Source organism: Gymnoscopelus microlampas (assembly GCF_963454915.1).
Source record: "Gymnoscopelus microlampas genome assembly, chromosome: 20".
Lineage (NCBI taxonomy): Eukaryota > Metazoa > Chordata > Actinopteri > Myctophiformes > Myctophidae > Gymnoscopelus > Gymnoscopelus microlampas.
In genome coordinates this window covers 41908945-41930582 of record NC_139957.1, presented here as the reverse complement: position 1 = coordinate 41930582, position 21638 = coordinate 41908945, and the positions used below count along the sequence as shown (strand labels likewise).

Below are 21638 nucleotides of genomic sequence, written 5' to 3'. Positions count from 1 at the left end.
TGGCTAAAGTTTTCCTCAGAAAAAGGGATGCTATAGGGTTCAAGTGGTTAAGGTAAAAAAAAAAAAATTCACACAAAGATCTGGCGGACCCCCTGTAGTAACTCTTAGGACCCCCTAGGGGTCCCGGACCCCCTGTTGAAGACCTCTGACTTAAGTAAAACATGCGAGTACTTTTCTCCACCTCTGCCATTACAGCTATTATTTTGAAGGTACCAACCGGAAGCTTCTGTTTCATCGCCACTGCCACCACAGCTTTTATTTTGAAGGTACCAACCGGAAGCCTCTGTTTTATCGCCACTACGGCTGCCTTTGAGGCGACGACGCGACGCTGTTTGATGATGATGGCGGTTGTTTTTCCATCTACAGCCGATCATTGATCAATAACTTAGTGTTTATACCCGGGTTCTGGAGCGGTGTGTGTCTGTGTGTGTTTGTGTGTGAGTGTGGGTTCTCTCTGCTCCCCCCACATCCAGACAGCCTGGTTCTGCTGCTGATGTTTTTAATATAGATATTAATATAATAGTAAACAAACTCCATGGAATCCAAACGGGTCGAGATTCCTTCTGGGGTTCTGGACGACCTCTGCAGGTAAACCATTCATCATAACCTTTCATTCTTAACCCTAACCCTAGCTGTAGAATACAACTCTCGTAGACGTATTTATGATTCTGACGTTTTCAATCTACGAGAGTTGTAGGGTTCACCCCCCATGGACACAGGGACTTTCAGCACTATGCCCCGTAGACACTCCAAACATGTACACATTTAAAATAAAGGTGCTTACCCCCACGCCCCAAATGTTAACTCTCGCTACGGGGTAGTAGTTTAATGTAATAATCCATATCTTCCAATAAAGAAGTGTTTTAATCCCGTCTGTGGCCGATTCTGTCGGAAGTTTCCAATGGGCGGTAGTGACGCGCCCCATCTGGTGAAACCCGGAATTACACTCAATGTAAACAGGAAGTAAACGAGGGTGAAAAATGGCGTTCGGCCACAGACGGCATTAAAACACTTCTTTATTGAAAGATGTGGATTATTACATTAAACTACTACCCCGTAGCGAGAGTTAACATTTTGGGTGTGGGGGTAAGCACCTTTTATTTTCAATGTGTACATGTTTGGAGTGTCTACGGGGTATAGTGCTGAAAGTCCCTGTGTCCATGGGGGGTGAACCCTACAACTCTCGTAGATTGAAAACGTCAGAATCATAAACGTCTACGAGAGTTGTATTCTACAGCTACCCTAACCTCTGCAGGTAAACCATCCACACATCATAATAATAATAACGCCACCCTGGTTCCGAATAGGGTTTGGATCCTTTAAGAATTTTAACGATCAGGGGGTTCCAAATGTACCCGTATGTCTGTAACTCTTGAGAGCCTTGGTTCCATTTCCGGGTCTGCAGCCCCTGGAAATGGACCAAATGGGTCCATTTGCAGACTCAGTTATGGTGGTCCTGGTCCTGGTACTTTTTGAGACTGAAGTCCACATACCAGCTCCTGTGTCAGTGTGATAAAACCTGTTCCAGAACCCCTGGCTCCAAATCATCCTGATTCTGATGAAGCCTATATGGACCATGATGTCAGAGATGTCTTGTTTCTATGAATTGAGTACAAAGGACCAAAGGATTGGAAACAATTAAGCCATTGTGCTTCCTCGGCTTTAAAATCCTCTTAGCAGACCTTGTATTGAACTGTACATCCCTGTGCTTTTTGTGCAAACTGCTAATAAAGTATTCAATCAATCTTCTGATCGATTCTGACATTTCTGTGTGTCATACTGCATGTCTTCACTTATCCCCTACTGCAATTCCTCGTTTAAAGCCCCTATATTTTTTGTGATTGATTGAATACTTTATTAACAGTTTGTGGTACGATTATACAATGATGCTGAAATGATGACGCAAAAAAGTCCTAAGCGCTCGTTTCCTTGATTGTGGTCCTGTGTATTCAATTCATCAAGACATTTAAAGACATACAATAATATACAAGTCAACACAACATCAACATTAGTAGCAGTAAACGTATATGTACACCATTAGTTCTCAAAGTGGGGTCCGGGGACCCCCAGGGGTCCTTGAGGGGGGGAGGTACCAGGGGGTCCCCAGTAAAATTAGTTGATATAGCGTCACAATCATTTTTACCACTTAAACCATATTTTATACTTTTGGCTATTCAAAAATAGCAGATATACAAGCTCATAGCGTGGCACCGAGTGACACCAGGGGTTGACACTAAGGTCTCGGAGGCACTTGCACGTCGGGCAACTACAGGTCATGTTCTACTTGCCCACAGGTCTTGCCCACTTGCCCGAAAAGCAACATTTTAATTACTGTTCAATTTAACACTTATTTTTTACTTTCTACTTGCGAATTCTGGGGCTGCACAATAAAAAATGTCATACCTCAATATTTATGCCAAATATCTTGTAAATAGCTATGAATATGACTATGGGTTCACACTTGTTGTTTATATTTTTCTCGTTGTACGTCTCGTTGCATCCCCACTCAAAATGTGCACCTGCCCGGTCGGGCAACCCAATAGCAAACTTCACCTGCCCGACCATTTTATTTACCTGCCCTGGGCAGGCGGGCAGGCAATAGTGCCAACCCCGGGCCACGCTATGAGCTTGTAGATCTCATGCATGCAAAAGTGTCACTTTTCGGCGAAATTCGCCGTTTTGAATCCAAATAGGTCATTTGTGTGAATCGTGCAGATCCGTTGAGAAAATGTGTGGGGGGTGGGGGGGTGTCGTGTCGATTGTAAAGGCTGTGCCAGTCACATATATAGACTGGCAAAGGTTGGATATAGGAAGGAGGTTTTTGTGGACGAACGCCAAAATAAAGCTTCAGTTGACTAATCATGATACATGATACTAATCAGCGGTAGTTTTATTTTGAAAACCCGCTTCAGGAAGTTGTAGCTGCAGCCTGCGTTAGCTGACGAAACATCTGCATTAGCTCAGCTGGGCTAGGGGCCATTGTTATGGTTCGTTGCGGTGTTGTGGAAGATGTTTGAATCGATACAAAGTTTATGAGTCACTCCGCTAAACGTTTTAACAACGTGAAAACCATGCACTGTGGACTAATACCGTTCTTTAGACCATCCGTTGCAGTGGTGAGTGTGTTGTTATTTTACGTCGTGTCTGTGTGTGCAGCTACAAACTTATGTGTGTGGGTGTGTGCGTGCTCGCGCGCGTGTGCTCATACGTGTCGTACACGCGCGCTCAACGAGGCTTTGCCAAACCTTTACTGTATTCTTTGATTTTGAAACGGTGTAGATTTAATGTTGTTATTTAACAGCCCCCTCAGCTAGGGGAGAATGGGATAAGTTGAGCCACTTTTCACTTAACCTTATTTCAGGATGTCTTCTATCAATCGAAATTATGAGTAAGCATCTATGACAAAAGCAATATTAAAAAAATACAACTTCTAAAAAGTTTTTAAAAGTTTAAACTTGAACAACTTAAATAATGTTTTCACTTATCAAAAATAATTGAATAACACATTTCCCTTGCAAATAGTCTTATTTATTATCTTAACGTTTTTTTTTAAACAATACAATGCTACTTACATAACGTTTTGTTATTCTGAACCTTTTAATATTTGCTATTATTATAATAATATTGCAAACTTATCTTAAATGAGATATTCATCCAAATTAAATGTCATCCATTATAATTTGAGTAGCAAAGAAATAATATAAAATATGAATAGTGATTAATATTAGGATATTCAGCTCAATTACCCATTTGGCATTTGGTTAATTTTACCCCACAGCCACCATTTTAGACACATTGGCTAGAATAATTCTTCAGACAATGTCTTTGCTAAATTATTCACATGGTTTTATCCATTGGCAAATCACCAACATGTATGATATACATTTTTAGATCTGGGTAAATTAGCTTTGATACAGTCATTCTACCTGACGTGTAGATCTTACTTTGACCGGCAAAAAACAGTTTGTTGTGTAAATGAATGTTTTATAGTTTCCCCAGGTGCTTCCCAATTTCACAGCTAGGTGTAAATGATGGATGTTTACTATATTTAAGGTCAATCATCGTTTTATTTGATGGCCTTCTTTTTGATTGGCCTTTTACAGGCCCTACCAGCCTGTAGGGGAGGTAGAGAGTAACATATTATAATACCAGCCTGTAGGGGGAGGTGGAGAGTAACATTATAATACCAGCCTGTAGGGGAGGTAGAGAGTAACATTATAATACCAGCCTGTAGGGGAGGTAGAGAGTAACATTATAATACCAGCCTGTAGGGGAGGTAGAGAGTAACATTATAATACCAGCCTGTAGGGGAGGTAGAGAGTAACATTATAATACCAGCCTGTAGGGGAGGTAGAGAGTAACATTATAATACCAGCCTGTAGGGGAGGTAGAGAGTAACATTATAATACCAGCCTGTAGGGGAGGTAGAGAGTAACATTATAATACCAGCCTGTAGGGGGAGGTAGAGAGTAACATTATAATACTAGCCTGTAGGGGAGGTAGAGAGTAACATTATAATACCAGCCTGTAGGGGAGGTAGAGAGTAACATTATAATACCAGCCTGTAGGGGAGGTAGAGAGTAACATTATAATACCAGCCTGTAGGGGAGGTAGAGAGTAACATTATAATACCAGCCTGTAGGGGAGGTAGAGAGTAACATTATAATACCAGCCTGTAGGGGAGGTAGAGAGTAACATTATAATACCAGCCTGTAGGGGAGGTAGAGAGTAACATTATAATACCAGCCTGTAGGGGAGGTAGAGAGTAACATTATAATACCAGCCTGTAGGGGGAGGTAGAGAGTAACATTATAATACCAGCCTGTAGGGGGAGGTAGAGAGTAACATTATAATACCAGCCTGTAGGGGAGGTAGAGAGTAACATTATAATACCAGCCTGTAGGGGGAGGTAGAGAGTAACATTATAATACCAGCCTGTAGGGGAGGTAGAGAGTCACATTATAATACCAGCCTGTAAGGGGAGGTAGAGAGTCACATTATAATACCAGCCTGTAGGGGGAGGTAGAGAGTAACATTATAATACCAGCCTGTAGGGGGAGGTAGAGAGTAACATTATAATACCAGCCTGTAGGGGAGGTAGAGAGTAACATTATAATACCAGCCTGTAGGGGAGGTAGAGAGTAACATTATAATACCAGCCTGTAAGGGGAGGTAGAGAGTCACATTATAATACCAGCCTGTAGGGGGAGGTAGAGAGTAACATTATAATACCAGCCTGTAGGGGGAGGTAGAGAGTAACATTATAATACCAGCCTGTAGGGGGAGGTAGAGAGTAACATTATAATACCATCCTGTAGGGGGAGGTAGAGAGTAACATTATAATACCATCCTGTAGGGGGAGGTAGAGAGTAACATTATAATACTAGCCTGTAGGGGAGGTAGAGAGTAACATTATAATACCAGCCTGTAGGGGGAGGTAGAGAGTCACATTATAATACCAGCCTGTAGGGGAGGTAGAGAGTAACATTATAATACCAGCCTGTAGGGGGAGGTAGAGAGTAACATTATAATACCATCCTGTAGGGGGAGGTAGAGAGTAACATTATAATACTAGCCTGTGGGGAGGTAGAGAGTAACATTATAATACCAGCCTGTAGGGGGAGGTAGAGAGTAACATTATAATACCAGCCTGTAGGGGGAGGTAGAGAGTTACATTATAATACCAGCCTGTAGGGGGAGGTAAAGAGTCACATTATAATACGGTGCTTGAACCCGGTTTGGTGCCCCCCGCCACCGCTTTGTCAACGGGGGGTTGACAAAGCGGTGGCGGGGGGCACCAAACCGGGTTCAAGCACCGGGCACCACGAAGGGTTTTGTACCCCTAAAAACGTGTTTGGTACCCCTAAAAAACTTGTCACCTTTTTCACCATTGGCCTGTTTGCATGCCTGAGATCTGCTATTTTTGAAAAATCCCTGACACAAAATGTTTTACAGATGGGGGTCCGCAGCCAAATACATATCATTTTGGGGGTCCTTGACTTGAAACGGTTTGAGAACCACTGATGTACACAACACTATGTGGGGGTGGGGGGGGGGGGGGTCATTTCTGGTGTTAAAGGTGTAGTGAAATGAAAAATATGTTTTTCACACTTTTAGAGCATATCCGTGGTCATCATATGGGCATACCTAACAATAGATGCCAAAAAAATGGGAAAAAAAAATGTTTGTGAATTTTTACATCTAAAGTCCCTAAAAAGCCAATCTTAATTACTTCCTGTAAACGAAAACGTGCTGCGTGATGACATAATACAGCCTTCACGAATATAAATGAATCTTGATTACATGCACCTGTTTGATTCCCATAGCTGCACGTTCTTCAAACACAGCTGATTTTAATTACAGAGATACTCCGTTTTGAATCTCATTGAAGATGAGTGTATTACTCATTTTAAACTTCATCTGCACACTAAAATATGTATCTGAAAACATTATAGGTTCGAAATAAGCCAGGTAGTAGCAAACGTGCTTCACTGGCCGTCTCTCTCACTTGTAAACAAACACTAGCCGTGTGCCAGCACGGCTGAAGTGATTGAGATCCAACGTCCCATAGCCTGAAGGGAAGGGACCTTCTGATTGGTTTAGAGTCGTTGAGCCAACGTTTCGGGCTGAACCTTCAAAATAAAATGACCGAAAATGTCACTTCAGTGCGTCTTTAAGCTTAGAAGACTTGTCTGGGACCAGTTACAAATTGCAGACAGGAGGTGCTCTTTTATGGTGTTTTTTGAAGGAGGGTAGGGACTAGGGAGTCACACTTGTTGATGGCTGGATTCCACATTTTGGTGGCATAGCAGTGGAACGCCCCAAACCCCATGTGTGTGCCGAATCTGGGTTGAACTGGATCAGTGCAGCTCCCTCTGGTGTTGTGCCTGTGTTTGTCTCCCACGTTATTGAAGCAGTCAGACCGGTACATGGGTGTCTCTGTAGATCTTGAGTATCTTGTAGACCAGGCCCATTGTAAGTTGCTGTCCTCTACCCTGAGCCATCCCTAGCATATTGAACAGGGGTTAGGAGAGTTCTGTGTGTAAGGCCAATAACCTGACCAGTTTGTTTTGTAGAGGTCTGAAGCTTTGCTTATAATGCCTTTGTGGTGCTATAGTTCCATGAAGTGCATGCATGAAACGTATACAATAATGATACAATACTTGATAATGTATATTCATTATGTAATGTAAAGAATAGTTAGGGTTGGGGTTTTGTCCTAGACAGGTACAATAGCTTATCGTTTAGTAGCATTTTCGAAAATGTGCTGGTATAATGTGCAGTTACAATATCTAATCAATGGTAGCCGTGTTCAATAGGGCTGGGTATCACATTTACTGTACTTGGCATCAAAATTAAAGCATCAATACTACTCGGCATCGACACCTAAGGTGGTGTCGAAACCATTTGCACAATTTAAAAAAAAATATATATACACTATTTTATTTCTTGTGTTTGGACTAAAATGTATTTTGTTAGTTAAGTTACAGATGGGTTAAAGTTGTATTACATACACCAGGTTTATTTATAATTTGTATAGAAATTTCAATGTGTAATGTACTTTTCCTTATAAAATAAAAAGTAGCGTTCGAGAACCAGTATCGATAGCAGGAAAACATTGAACGATCCCCAGCCCTAGTGTTCAATCAAATGTGCTCAGAGGAGTCATTCACATGAACATATAATGAGAGTCACTTGTCTGTTCCATTTCTTATTTTTTGTTCCCATGTTTTTGTTTGTTGTTGTTGTTTGTTTTGTGTTGTGATCCAGTCGGTTCATCCTGCACATCCCCAGTGAGGAGAGGGACAATGCCATCAGGGTGTGCTTCCAGATCGAGCTGGCCCACTGGTTCTACCTGGACTTCTGCATGCTGAACACACCGGGCTTACCTCAGTGTGGAATCCGGGACTTCGCCAAGGCTGATATCCTTCCATCTCACTGAGTGAGGAGGGTTTTCACAATATTGACATTTTACTTGACGATTCATTGTCATACAAATAAAAGTAAAGTGCAGATAGGCAAGGCAAGGTGGTTTTATGTGTACAGCACATTTCAGCAACAAGGCAATTCAATGTGCTTTACAACATAGAACATCAAGCAAAGGAAACACAATTATACAATGACATTAGGATGCATGAAACAAAATAAGTAAAAAATAACAGTTACAGTGCAGAAGAGAAAGAAAAAGGAAAAGTAACTCAATCAAAGGCAGCAGCAAACAGAAAGGTCTTTAGTTGTGTTTTAAAAGAAATACGAGTGGCAGCAGAGCTGCACTTTTCTGGGTGTTTGTTTCAAATATGTGGTGCATAGAAACTAAATGCTGCTTCCCCACGTTTACTTTTGTTTTGAGGGACAGAAATGAGTTCCTTTCCCAGATGACCTGATAGATCTGGATGGTTGATGAAATCGCACAAGCTCATACATGTATTTTTGGCCCTAAACCATTCAAAGCTTTATAGACCAACAGTAGTATTTGTAAATAATGTCTTTGACACACAATGCACACTGCATTGTGAGCTTGTAGATCGGCTATTTTCAAAAGATTGTATACATTTGAAAACTTGTGAAATAGGACATTCTGCATATTGAGTACTTTCTACTTTTGGTACTTTAAAGGGTAAGACCACTTTGGTAGAGGTTTGGGTTGTGTAGTTACCTTGCCATGATGTAACTCCAAAGGTGGGCAAGAAATCAAAAATAATTGCTCCATTGATTAGAAATTGATAATTCAAAATATGCTCCTCATCTCATTGACTTACATTGTACGGTAAAAAAAGTTGATTCAGACAATATAGAACATCACCGAACCCAGTACTGTTTTGTTTTTTTAATAAAAATGTCAACTTCCTGTTGATTTTACTATTTGAAGATCTGGATCCGGATCCGCCGATCCAGTCCAGGTTTTCTACTTATTAAAAATGGCAAAATCAACAGGAAGTTGACATTTTTATTAAAAAACAAAACAGTACTGGGTTCGGTGATGTTCTATATTGTCTGAATCAACTTTGTTTGCGTTCGTTTTTGTGCTAAAAGAGTAGCCTCGGAAACCCATGCCTTTTTTTTTGTTTCAAAAGAAAAAAAGCCTGGGAGAACCTTGCAGGAACGCTGGTCTTAGGACCTTGTTATCTCCTAACCAATCAGAGTGCTCCAAACGCAGGCGCTGGAATCCAGCGCCTGGGTTTGGCTCCGCCCTTCAAGACCATCGATTGGGCTCGTTCTTTCAGTCTACTAAAAGAGTGACTTTGAGAGCTCTTGTACCGTACAATGTAAGTCAATGAGGAGCATATTTTGAATTATCAATTTCTAATCAATGGAGCAATTAATTTTTATTTCTTGCCCACCTTTGGAGTTACATCATGGCAATGTAACTACACAACCCAAACCTCTACCAAAGTGGTCTTACCCTTTAAGTACATTTTGATACCAACACTTTTGTACTTTTACATTTTGAAGTCCAGACTTTTACTTGTAAAGGTGTATTGCTACAGTATTGACACTTTTACTTTTTCCACCACTGCTTATTGTCCCCCACTGGTTGTGATCTGCCGTCTTCCATCGTCCCTGTTGTCCAGTATTGCTAGTGTTCCTCCTTGACAGCGATATACTTTTCCAACACTGTCCGTTCCTGTTGCCTCGTGGGCAAGATGTCCAGAAGGTCATCGAAGAGTGGAAGGAATACAAGATGGGTGTCCCCACCTACGGCGCCATTATTCTAGACGAAACGCTAGAAAACGTGAGTAATTGCATCACTAGCACTGGCTCTGAATGGTGGTGTCAGCTGGGGACCCCCAGGGGCTCCCAGCCAAATGATTGATACTTATCATGACCCTTATGGGTCTGTGACTCTTGAGAGTGTACAAATGGAACCTAAGCCATTCACTCCGGGAACGCATCTGTGTCATTTTAAGATTTCTTTGGCTATTTGAAAATAGCAGATCTACAAGCTCATAGCGCGGCACTGAGTGCCCGCTATGAGCTTGTAGATCTGCTGTTTTTGAAAAATCTTGAACATTTTTCCAAATCTTACATACATTTTTAACTAAAATCTTTGCTTCTGGGGGGTCCCTGGAACAAAATATTTTGAGATGGGAGGGGGTCCGCGGACAAATACATATCATTTTAGGGGTCCTTGACTGAAAAAAGTTTGAGAACCACTGATATTATAGCAACATAAGTAAAAAAAAAAAAAAAAAGAAGAAAGAAATACTGTTATTTGAAGACAATTGTAGAATCCCCAGAAGCAAAGCAATTTGGCTTTGAAACATATTCAAAGATTTGCACAAATGTTCACTATTTAAAAAATAAATAGCAGATCTAAAAGCTCTAGCACGCGCTATGAACTTGTAGAGCTTGTATATCTGCATTTTTTGGAACAGCCAAAGAAATATAAAAATGACACAGATGCTTTCCCGGTCTTAATGGACAAATTATCAATTTTATTTGTTCTATTTATAATGGAAACCTAAACAAACAAAAAAACATGACAAACGTCTCGGGTTCTGGAAAGTTCCAGGTCCTGAAATGTTCTGGGTTACCCTTTGTAGATGAGAAGAGCCATATGATGTCACTCCTACTACTAACTATGATGTCATCCCACTGTAGTGTTTGCTGGTTCAGGGTTACTTGGCAAAGTCAGGGTGGGGATTCCCCAAGGGAAAAGTCAACGAGGACGAGGCGCCCCACGACTGCGCCGTACGAGAAGTGAGTCCAACACCCTTCTGTTAATATTCGATTGAAAAGTAATGCGTGGCGGCCTGTCACAATTACATTGCCTGATCGCTATTATTTTGTATGATTGTCAGAATTGTTTCTGTATCTTGTTTTTTAATCTGTATGGATTCATCTGTTGGAAAAATTGCGGAAATAGCCAGTCTACACGTTGTGATCTTGTAGATCTGCCATTTCTGAAAACTATTATTATTTTACTATTATTATTGGTCCCAGTCATTGTCAGTAATTTCTTTGTATGTGTATATATTAGGGCTGGGACTCGATTAAAAAAAATAATCTAATTAATTAGAGGCTTTGTAATTAATTAATCGCAATTAATCGCATTTTAATCGCATATCAATATTTGACCTGAGAACAGTGAAAAGCATTTTTTTTCAAATGGATTTTGGCATACGTCTTTAAGTACATGTACTCAAGAACTGTACTTAAGTACAATTTTGAGGTATTTGCATTAATAGTTTTACTTCTACTCCAGTAACTCCACTATATCTCAGAGGCAAATATTGTACTTTCAGTCCACTACAATTATTTGAAAACTTTAGTTACTAGTTACTTTGTAGATTTCGATTATTATTATAAAAATAAAACGTTACAGTAGCCATGTGAAAATAGCAGATCTACAAGCGCAAGGCATTGTGAGCTTGTAGATCAGCTATTTTCCACCACTGGAGGCTGGTAGAGTGTTGTTACTGTTGTTTTATAGTAGATTCATTAATTATTATAAATAAAAATCGCGCGCATGTGATCCGCACCGCATCGTGGAACCCCCCACCAGCCCCCCCCCCCCCCCCCCCCCCCCACAACGGGACAAACGCGCGCGTAGGCGGGGGCTTCCATTACAGATTCTGACTTGCCCAGGCAACATTATCAAGCAGGCATCATGTTTTCATGCACTGTGCTGGCTGCAGTAGACTTTGTTGTTGTCTGTCATGCCTGAGAAGTGAGAATTACCGTCTGTTGGTGCGCTGCTATAAACGGTCCGTCTGAAACTCGTCCAGTGAGAAACGTTCCGCGGTGCAAAAATAGGTGCGATTAAAATGCGTCAATTTTTTTAACGCGATAATTTTTCTGTAATTAATTGATCTAAATTAACGCGATAAAGTCCCGGCCCTAGTATATATATATAAGTAATTTGTCATACTGTATCTGCCCTGTGTAATCTTTGTTCACAAAGCCTAAAGGCAAACATTGTCTAAAGACAAAATCACAATGTAGTCATTAATCACAATTATTTTGTATGCCAGCCAGTTAATTGTCAACTAAAATGTCATTGCCCTGACAGCCCCAATAGATGCATGCCAGGTAAAAAGAATGTTCTGTGTGAAACAACATTCATTCAACCTTTTATTTAAGATTCTCGGAGAGATCGTTGAGGGAGACCCTCATTTACAATGATGCCGAGATTACACACACACACACACACACACACACACACACACACACACACACACACACACACACACACACACACACACACACACACACACACACTCACACACACCTATCTATCTATCTACAGTATCTATCTATCTATCTATATCATAAGAACAACAAGAAAAACGATACTGCGACAACAAACAGTTAAAACAGTTGCATGTTGACAGCAATCAGTCAGCAGAAATCAGTCAACAGAGTGTGCATGTGTTTATAACTCAACTGAATTACATTTCTCTGTGACTCCGTGCACTTTACAGGTTCTGGAGGAGACGAGCTTCGACATCAAAGATCGTATCTCCAAGGACGTGTTCATCGAACATAAGATCACAGACCAGCTGGCCCGCCTCTACATCATACCCGGAGTGGCCAGGGACACCAAGTTCAACCCCAGAACCCGCAAGGAGATCAGGGTACATAACCACGTCTTTCACCCATCCTCTTCTGCCTAATGCTGGAGGTTTTCATTAGGGCTGGCAACTAACGATAATTTTCTCAGTCATCATTCTATCTATTATTTTCTTGATTAGTTGAATAACCATAATTGACAAAAAATTAAATATATCCATTAGATTTTTATAATAAGTTAGTATAAGCCTTTATACTATGTCGTACAATGGTGTGGTTCAAACATACGGAAAATATATATACACTTACATAGGTAGATAGGAAAATTGATTGATTAAAATTGATTATTCTTATAATCAATGAAACCTATTAGTTTGATTAACTATTGCATCCCTGCGTAAAAACCTAAATACCTTGTAGATCTGCAATGTTCGAAAATTGATCGATTAAAAACGATTATTTTTATAATTGAGTTTGATTAACTACTTTAAAAACCAAAACAAATGAGCTTTCACTGTGTTGGTGTCTTTCTCTTGTAGAACATCGAGTGGTTCCCCATCGAGCAGCTGCCTTGTCACCGGAACGACATGACGCCCAAGTCCAAGCTGGGATTGCCCCCTAACAAGTTCTTCATGGCCATTCCCTTCATAAGGTGAGACGCCTTTGCATATTAGGGGCCCTGCGCTTCGGATATCGTTCCTGTCGGGCAGAAACTTTGCATCTCCAATATTTCAATGTGTGTATTTTTGTGTGTGAAAGTGGTGAAGTGTGTATTGGGGTTATACATGTTGAACCGTTGAATGAAAAGTATTAACAAGCACTTGTGACTAAATGATAACTGCATTGGATCCACTGGAACACAGATTATTTTATTCATTTCCTGAAAAGTATCCATTTTGGACATACCAAGTTTCCACCCAACAGAGACAATATCATGTCACTACTACACGGACTCTCTGTGTGGAGTTTGCATGTTCTCCCCGTGTTCCCTAGGGTAGGTACCCTCACAAAAACATGCAGTAATCCTGGTCACTATACTGCCTCGCCCTGGTCAGCCGGGGCGCCTGATGGAGGGGAAAAGAACTGGTTGGAATAACGTGTTCCTTCCACACGCTACGTCCAACCAGGGAAACTCTCCCCTGTCAGGTGATAAGAAGGTCAGTTGGCTCTCATGCATTGAAGGAGGCATGAGCTCGGCCCTGGCCTCCCTAGGTTGGCAGAGGGAAGGTAGTGCCCAGGATTACATAGACAATTGGCACTGGGTGTATAAAACGTGTTACAAAATCGTGGGATTAAAAGCCTCAGAGAGCGCTGAGGTGCTGCGAAGAACATGTTTGGGGTCATTTTATCGTCTATTCAGGCTTTTTGTGTTTCACCCCAGACAGTTTATAAGTCGCTTGAGTCAGTATTTTGATATTCATTTGATCAGACATGCCCCCTTCCTATACAAATTGTAACTTCAAACTGCTTTTAACCACGTTTTCATTTCACTCATTTAAAACAGACGTCCTTGGTTCTGGTGACAGATATTGTCCTTCTAATGCGTGCGGGGGGCCACGTTTGTTCAATTACTTTTTTCATTTATTTTATTTTATTTTATTATTGTATTTAAAACATTTTCCGTTTTCCCCAAAAATTATAAACATGTTTGAAAGGGAAATATCCCTTTAACCCATTGGTTCTCAAAGTGGGGTCCGGGGACCCCCAGGGGTCCTTGAGGGGGTTCCAGGGGGTCCCCAGCAAAATGTGTGAATATAGCGTCACAGTAATTTTGACCTTTTATACATTGGCTGTTCGAAAATAGCAGATATACATGCTCATAGCGCGGCACCGAGTGCCACGCTATGAGCATGTACTGTAGATCTGCTATTTTTATTTTTTTAATCTTGAAGATTCGTGCCAATCTTTGAATATATTTCTTTTAAAGTGAACATATTGGCACAACATATTTTCAGATGGGGGTCCGTGGCCAAATATACATCAATTTGGGGGTCCCTGGCATGAAAACGTTTGAGAAGCACTGCTTTAACGCATTAAAACCTGAGTCCGACATAAATATTAGAGATGTACCGATACCAGTTTTTCCTTCCCGATACCGATTCAGACCCACACTTGCGTATCGGTCAATATCGAGTACTGATCCAATACCAGTGTGTAATTTGAAAATAATCTAGGACAGTGGTTCTCAAAGTGGGATTCCAGGGACCCTCAGTGTTCCTTGAGGAGGTTCCAAATGGACCCTTACAGGGTCTGTAACTCTCTGAGGGTCAACTCTGAGAGTGTACAAATGGAACCAAATGGACCCGTAAGAGTCCATTTGGTTCCATTTGTACACTCTCAGAGTTATGGTGGTCCTTGAAGTAGCCGATTTACAAGCTCAAAAGTAGCCGATCTACAAGCTCAAAACGCGCCGCAGTGCGACGCGTTTTGAGCTTGTAGATCGGCTATTTTTTAATTGGAATCCAGCAATTTTTTTTGGTGCTCTTTTTGAATTGGAATCCTGAAAATTTACATTTTTATTTAATTTGAAATGCATTTAGTTATACTTATGTTAACTTTATGAACTTAAATACAAATTCATTGGATATAAAAAAGACAATAGAATTATAATACTAGTCATTAAGCTAATAATTAAACTAATATAGACTTTAGTAATTAAAGCGGGTCATGTTTGCATGTTTGGAATTGTAAAAGCCTGAGGGCCGCATTAAGTGCAGGTGGGGGCCGCATGTGGCCCCCGCGTCGCCACTTGCCCATGTATGCATTACATGGTATCAGACTGGCATAGACTGGTATACTCGCCGATACCAGCATTTTAGGCAGTATTGGCAGCTTTTCCCTTCCTGGTATCGGAACAACTCTAATGAATATCCGTTTTCCTTTAAAAGAAAAACGCGAAAAGTGTGTCAAACCGCTGGTAACGTTAAACCTGCATGATGATCCGCAGGCCGCTGAGGGAGTGGATCGCCAGGCTGAAGGGCGAGTCCACCGACAGCGATGACGACTTCCCTGGCAGTGCTTCCTGCAAGCCTTCGGACAAAGCCCGGTAACTGTTTATTACACTGTTTTTATTACACTTGGTTTTTTTTGGGGGGGGTTTTGTATAGTGACCTTGGGTTGGGAATGGATCACACCATTATTAGATTGATTGATTTTGATTATTTCAAAGTTTGTTTGGGTGGGAGCCGAAACAAACCGGTACTCTTGGTCGCAGGTTTGAAAAGAACGTGTTTTGTGTGGTTTTGCTGATCATTGAGCTGAGCGGAGTCACTTTTCGCCCACCAGAATACATGGTGGAGATCGCCACCACTCTAAACAAGTTTAGTGACTTTAGGGAAATGTAACTTCATTTTTTGTTCTCATGTCCCCACGTAGGTCCAAGCACAGACGGCCACAGGTTACGGATGCGTTGTTCGGAGATGCGTGGGGGAAAGCCAGGCCGCAGAAGCCCCTGGGACAGCTCAGCCAGTACGAGCTCAACGAATGCATGAAAGCCAAGGTCAGAATCCTTCAACAGGCAGCTTGCAGATCGGCTATTTTTGCCCGACACCATCGTTCAAAGAAGTATATGTTTGTAGTACTTTTATGAGCCCTCAGGGGGAAGCAGTTAGGGCTTACAGTAAGTGTCTCGCTCAGGGACACCTCGTCATGTTTTAATGGGCACAATGGGAGGCGAACCGGTGAGCTTCTGATTACCAGGCGGCCTCTCTACACTCCTAAAGCTTCAGGCCACGCCTGAAGCTTTAGAATTCAGAGATTCAAAGGGATTCATCGTCCCTCATTCACAAGTACAAGCAGCTAGATGTTGAGTGTGAAGCTTTGTCTGACTGACAGTCGGTTCTCATTCTGCGGCCTTTGTCGCCCTCCTGTGGACAAAGTGAATACTGCAAGGGAGCTTCTTCATCTTTTTATAAAGCATGCCTCAAATCAAAGCTGCAAAGGGGTTCATTTGTCACTCACTCATGTTGAAATGTTGGTGTGACATGCTCCACAGACTGTGTTAACACATAAAAAAACATAATAAAGTCTGCACACTGGTTAAATATGCTGCTCCACTTATTGTGCTCTCAATGTTTCGATCACCAGATCTCCATCAGGAATTTTCTGATAACAATATAACTCTAGAAGAAATGACATTGATATCCAGCGCGTTGGACGACATATCTTAACCCATTAAGACCTGAGGCGATTCTTTACAAAAAAATCTAAATCCTAACAGTTTTTTGAAAAAAATCTAAAACAGCTTTTTTCAAGATTTTTCAAAAATAGCAGATCTACAAGCTCATAGCGCGGCACTCGGTGCCGCGCTATGAGCTTGTATATCTGTTATTTTTGAATAGCCAAAGAAATCTAAAGTGACACAGATGCGTTCCAGGTCTTAATGGGCAAGTTTCAAGTGCACGTTCCTCTTTTTTCCCCCCATAGACTCCAAACATGAAAGGCAGTCGCAAGTCCCAAGATTCTCTGAGCCTGAAGAAAGGAGCCAATGGCAACGGGGTGAGAACATACTTAGCCTCAGGTTGAGTTTCTTAGTAGCTCCAGAAAAGTGTTAAATCATGCTCATCGGCTCGGGGCTGTCACATCATCCAAACAGCAACGACACATGGTACTTACTAATGCATACTGATGTATGGCTGACACTAGGGCCCGACCAACGCCAGATTTCTGGGTCCAATCCCGATTTTGGTGATTCCTAGACCATCGATTACTGATGTTTTGTTTAACTCTCTCAGTGCGACGCGCCGAGATATCTTTTTCCCCGAGTACCCTCCCTGCCAGAACGAGAAATCCAGAGTTTTTACTTTTGATTGTGGTCGCGCTATTCTGTTTATTTCTCATGATCACTTTCGCTTCCTGACTCCTTCAGACTCATTGGGTTCCGGTTTCATGACGCAGATTCCGTTTCCGGTTCTCATTTTTTTCCCGCGGTCATTTTCGGCCAGAATAGGGAAAGTCACGGTTTTTCACACGGTAGAAAAAACGAACGGAGAGGTCTACGTCTATTCTCTTTGGTCTGGGTGACGATCAGTCATCGTAGTCGTGTATAACATCGTATTTTAACCCGATCAGAGATTGTCGAAAACGTAAACATCCGGTTATGACCGGATGTCACGTGAGCCTGTTTGGGTGGGGGCGAGCGAGTCAACGAGGTGATCAATGGCTCGATTTGCTGCTCTCTACTGGTAGAACTGTCGTATGAGTTGCATACTGCATATAGACAAGCTATTTGAAAATTACAAAATAACAAAACAAAAAAAAAAAAAAATTGCTGGCACTGGGGGAGTACATTATGAAAATACTCTGGCACTGAAAGAGTTAAATTATTTAAAAAGATGTTTTGCTTATTTAAATGTTTTTAAATAGAAATGTACTAACTTACAACTTTGCACTTCTTGGCGGTCGGTCAAAACATCAATAGTGTTAATTAGTGAGTCTAGGACTCACCAAAATGGGGATCGGCATCGGACCATCGTCTAATTTTTGGTGTAATGATTTAATTTGAGTGAGGATCAATATGTGATGGCATTGCACAACGAAACCTTGAGCTCTTTAAATGTCATGTGGTGTGATGAGGCTCTTATGAAGTAGTTCCTTGATGTAACGGCTCTGTTTTGCTCCCACAGAAAGAAGAGCGCAAATTTCAACCCAGAAGACTACAAGACAACTTTGACAAAGGTACATTCATCAGTTGAGAGGAAAACTTTTGTTTGGAAGTGACGATGAGCTTTGGTACTGTAGAACCTTGGGCTGTGTAGCTGCCTGCCTGGCCGTGGTAGAAGTCCAAATATTGTCCATTATCTTTATCTGTTGCCTTTGTGCTCTGTGATGTAGGTCATTGGTTCTCAAAGTGGGGTCCGGGGACCCCCAGGGGTCCTTTAGGGAGTTCCAGGGGGTCCCCAGCTAAATGATAGATTAGGCACAAAATGGACCCTTATGGGTCTGTAACTCTGAGTTACAGACCCATAATACAGACCCTCTGAGTTACAGACCCATAATGGAATGGGTTAATAATGGAATGAGTTACAGACCCTTATTACAGACCCATAATGGAATGGGTTAATAATGGAATGAGTTACAGACCCTTATTACAGACCCATAATGGAATGGGTTAATAATGGAATGAGTTACAGACCCATATTACAGACCCTCTGAGTTACAGACCCATAATGGAACCAAATGGACCCTAACGGGTCCATTTGGTTCCATTTGTACACTCTCAGAGTTAAATTTACCTAGATTTTACAATATAAATTGCGGTCCAAGTGATAGAAATGCCATTAAATGGGGGTCTGTTGCCCTAATGCATGTCAAACTGGGGGTCCTTGAAATTAAAATGGTTGAGAATCACTGCTAGAGCTGCAAAAGAAATCTTCTCTTATGGGGGTCCCTGGCATATCTTTTTGAAATGGGGGTCTGCGGGCTAATAAGTGTCAATTTAGGGGTCCTTGACATGAAAAAGTTTGAGAACCCCTGATGTAGGTGACGCTCTGTGACGCCATACAACTCTCATTGTATGGCGAAACATAATCAAACATAATTTGACCACCTTAACCTGGCTTCTCTGTTTTGGGGAAGAAGGAAAAAAAGAAGGAAAATAATAATAATAATTATATATATATATATATATATATATATATATATATATATATATATATATATATAGATAGATAGATAGATAGATAGATAGATAGATAGATAGATAGATAGATATTACCCATTTTTCTCCGCAATTAATTCCTCCCCACACACATTTGTGTGTTGTCACTGCTGTTGTATCCTACTGACTCACCTGCCAGTAAGGAGCCCCCACCGGAAGGATGTAGGGCCTTGCTCTTACTCCTCCCGCCCAACACTCCCTGCTGACAGATGCCGCCGCAGCCGTAGGATTACCTACATTGACAAATATCACTCTCCCCGCTCGGCTTCCCTCCCCTGAACACAAACCAATCGACAAAGCCAGTTGCACTTCAGTGGATTCGAACCCACAACCTCCAATGTGGTGGGCTTTACCACTGCGCCACCCGAGCACCCTGATGTGTATATATATGGCTATTTTCACTATTTGTTGTACAACAAAGTAGTTTATAGGCTAGGGCTTAAGTGGTTAAAACCAGGATACTTAGTTGACCGAGATGTAGATTAAACTGATTAGTTCGATAAACTGTTGCACCGCTAGAATATTCACAATATGATTGTAGTCAAAACGTGAATTCAGATCATTTGGGAGCCACAGATGGCACTATCCATTGCGTTCCTTATTTCTGTTGCCAAATTCCACAGCCGTTTTGTGACAAATTATTATAGGACCAGCGATCTAACCTTGACAAGGATCAAAGTTTTCCATTATAATTGACAAAGAATCTACTGATAACATAGCACTGATAATAATAGTTAACTGAGATTCAGAATGTAGAATTCTTGTTTGTCATGCTGTAACAAATTCATTTGGTTAATTTGTAATCATTTTAAAGCTAACATATTTTAACTCAAATCTTTGCTTAGAAAACTGTTGGCATTTAGAAGACATTTGTAGAATCGGCTTCAGGTCTTAATGTGTTAATCTTCTGTTCTCTCCCACAGAGGCGGTTTTCTGCGGTCCCACCAACGGCCACCTGGCGCTGTACAACAGAGACTGCGAGCAGCCGTTCTCGTCCCGGTCGTTCCTCAACTTCAAGTTCGACTGGGAAGCCGTTCTGAAATGTTTTGACCCGTGATGATCGCCGCACCGTCGATGGAACGTTAGCGCTAGCTTGATCAGTGTCCGCGGCGGCTTTTGTTTTTTACGCCGTGGCTCTGAGGAGGCGGGGCCATCTAGAACAGTGATTCTCAACCTTTTTTTTTCTTCAGATTTCAAAGACCCCCAGTTTAATATGCATCAGACCACAGACCCCCATTCGATGATTATTTTTAATCTCTGGGACCCTTCCGATCTACAATGTAAAATCTTCAGGGTTATCGTAACTCTGAGAGTGTGCAAATGTAACGAAATGGACCCGTTACATTTGCACACTCTTACAGTTACAGACCCGTAAACGTCCATTTGAACCTCCGGTGGTCCCCGGACCCAAAGTTGAGGACCGTTGATCTAGAAGAGGGTCTGTTTGTAAATCTGTCTGTCCAGCTAATCTCGCGAACCACTTTTCTGAATGTTTTTCATGTATCGTGTGTGTGTGTGTGTGTGTGTGTGTGTGTGTGTGTGTGTGTGTGTGAATGATTTTTTTTTTCTTCACATTTTCAGAATTCATAATGTAAGATCCACTGTCGCCTTCACTCCATATTTAGGCAAGACTGACTTGATTAACATGACATCATCAATATGACGTCAGAGAAGCCATGCCGTTGTTAGCCCTCGTCTTGTTTTCTTTTTTTTAATGATTTGTATTTTATTGAAAATGTTATTTTTGTACGCCGGACATAATAATGATTGAGATAATGCATCACACATAACGACAATAAAAAACACCACAAAAACAAACAATAATGAATGAACAACGACAGAAATAAAACGATACAAAAACACATGATGTTGACTGACTCCTACTCTGTCAGGTACCACTTATGTTTAAAGGTGGTGCAAGTAATATTTTTTGATTGAGCTCATGTTAATGCACTATATTCTGATAGAAATCATTGCTATAGAGTGTTAGTTCAATAACAATGGCCACTACAGCCTTTTAGTAAACAGAACATTCATTTTCAGGTGGGTTGCCAATTTCGGCCAATCAGGAGCGAGTGCTCATCTATCAGATTATTTGTGTATGTTCACTAAGGTGTGTCATCACTTCCAGTTTCACCTGTATCCATCCTGTATGAGTTCTCTCTTTTGATTGGATAACATTGATATCCTGACCTGAGCAAATGCATTCTCTGTTTACTAAAGAGCTGGACAGACTTGGAAGACCCCTGTTAAAGAACAAATACTATCCATAGCAGGGATCTTTTAATGATTTTTTTTCAGGCCAAGGAAGGACCCCTTACTTCTCATTTTGCAAATGAACTATATTTATTTTCTGTAGGCTACGTTCAGTCCAAGAGGGAAATAGCAAGAGTCGCATTCTCCGGTTTACTTACCGTTTCTGCGTGACGTAGGTGGAAGCCTTTTTAGGAGGAAGCAGCTTGGTGTC

General features: G+C 41.3%; 1 protein-coding gene across 1 annotated transcript; it reads left to right on the top strand.

The window, feature by feature from the left end:
- Nucleotides 1-319: 319 nt before the first annotated feature.
- dcp2 (decapping mRNA 2) lies at nucleotides 320-21033 on the top strand. The gene is made up of 11 exons (XM_084045813.1): nucleotides 320-588; nucleotides 7771-7922; nucleotides 9606-9733; nucleotides 10603-10701; nucleotides 12426-12578; nucleotides 13053-13165; nucleotides 15461-15559; nucleotides 15889-16012; nucleotides 16939-17010; nucleotides 18138-18189; nucleotides 20095-21033. Exons 1-11 carry the CDS (start codon nucleotides 536-538, stop codon nucleotides 20226-20228), a joined length of 1179 nt encoding a protein of 392 aa, XP_083901939.1. The 5' UTR covers nucleotides 320-535; the 3' UTR covers nucleotides 20229-21033.
- The last annotated feature ends 605 nt before the right edge of the window (nucleotides 21034-21638 follow it).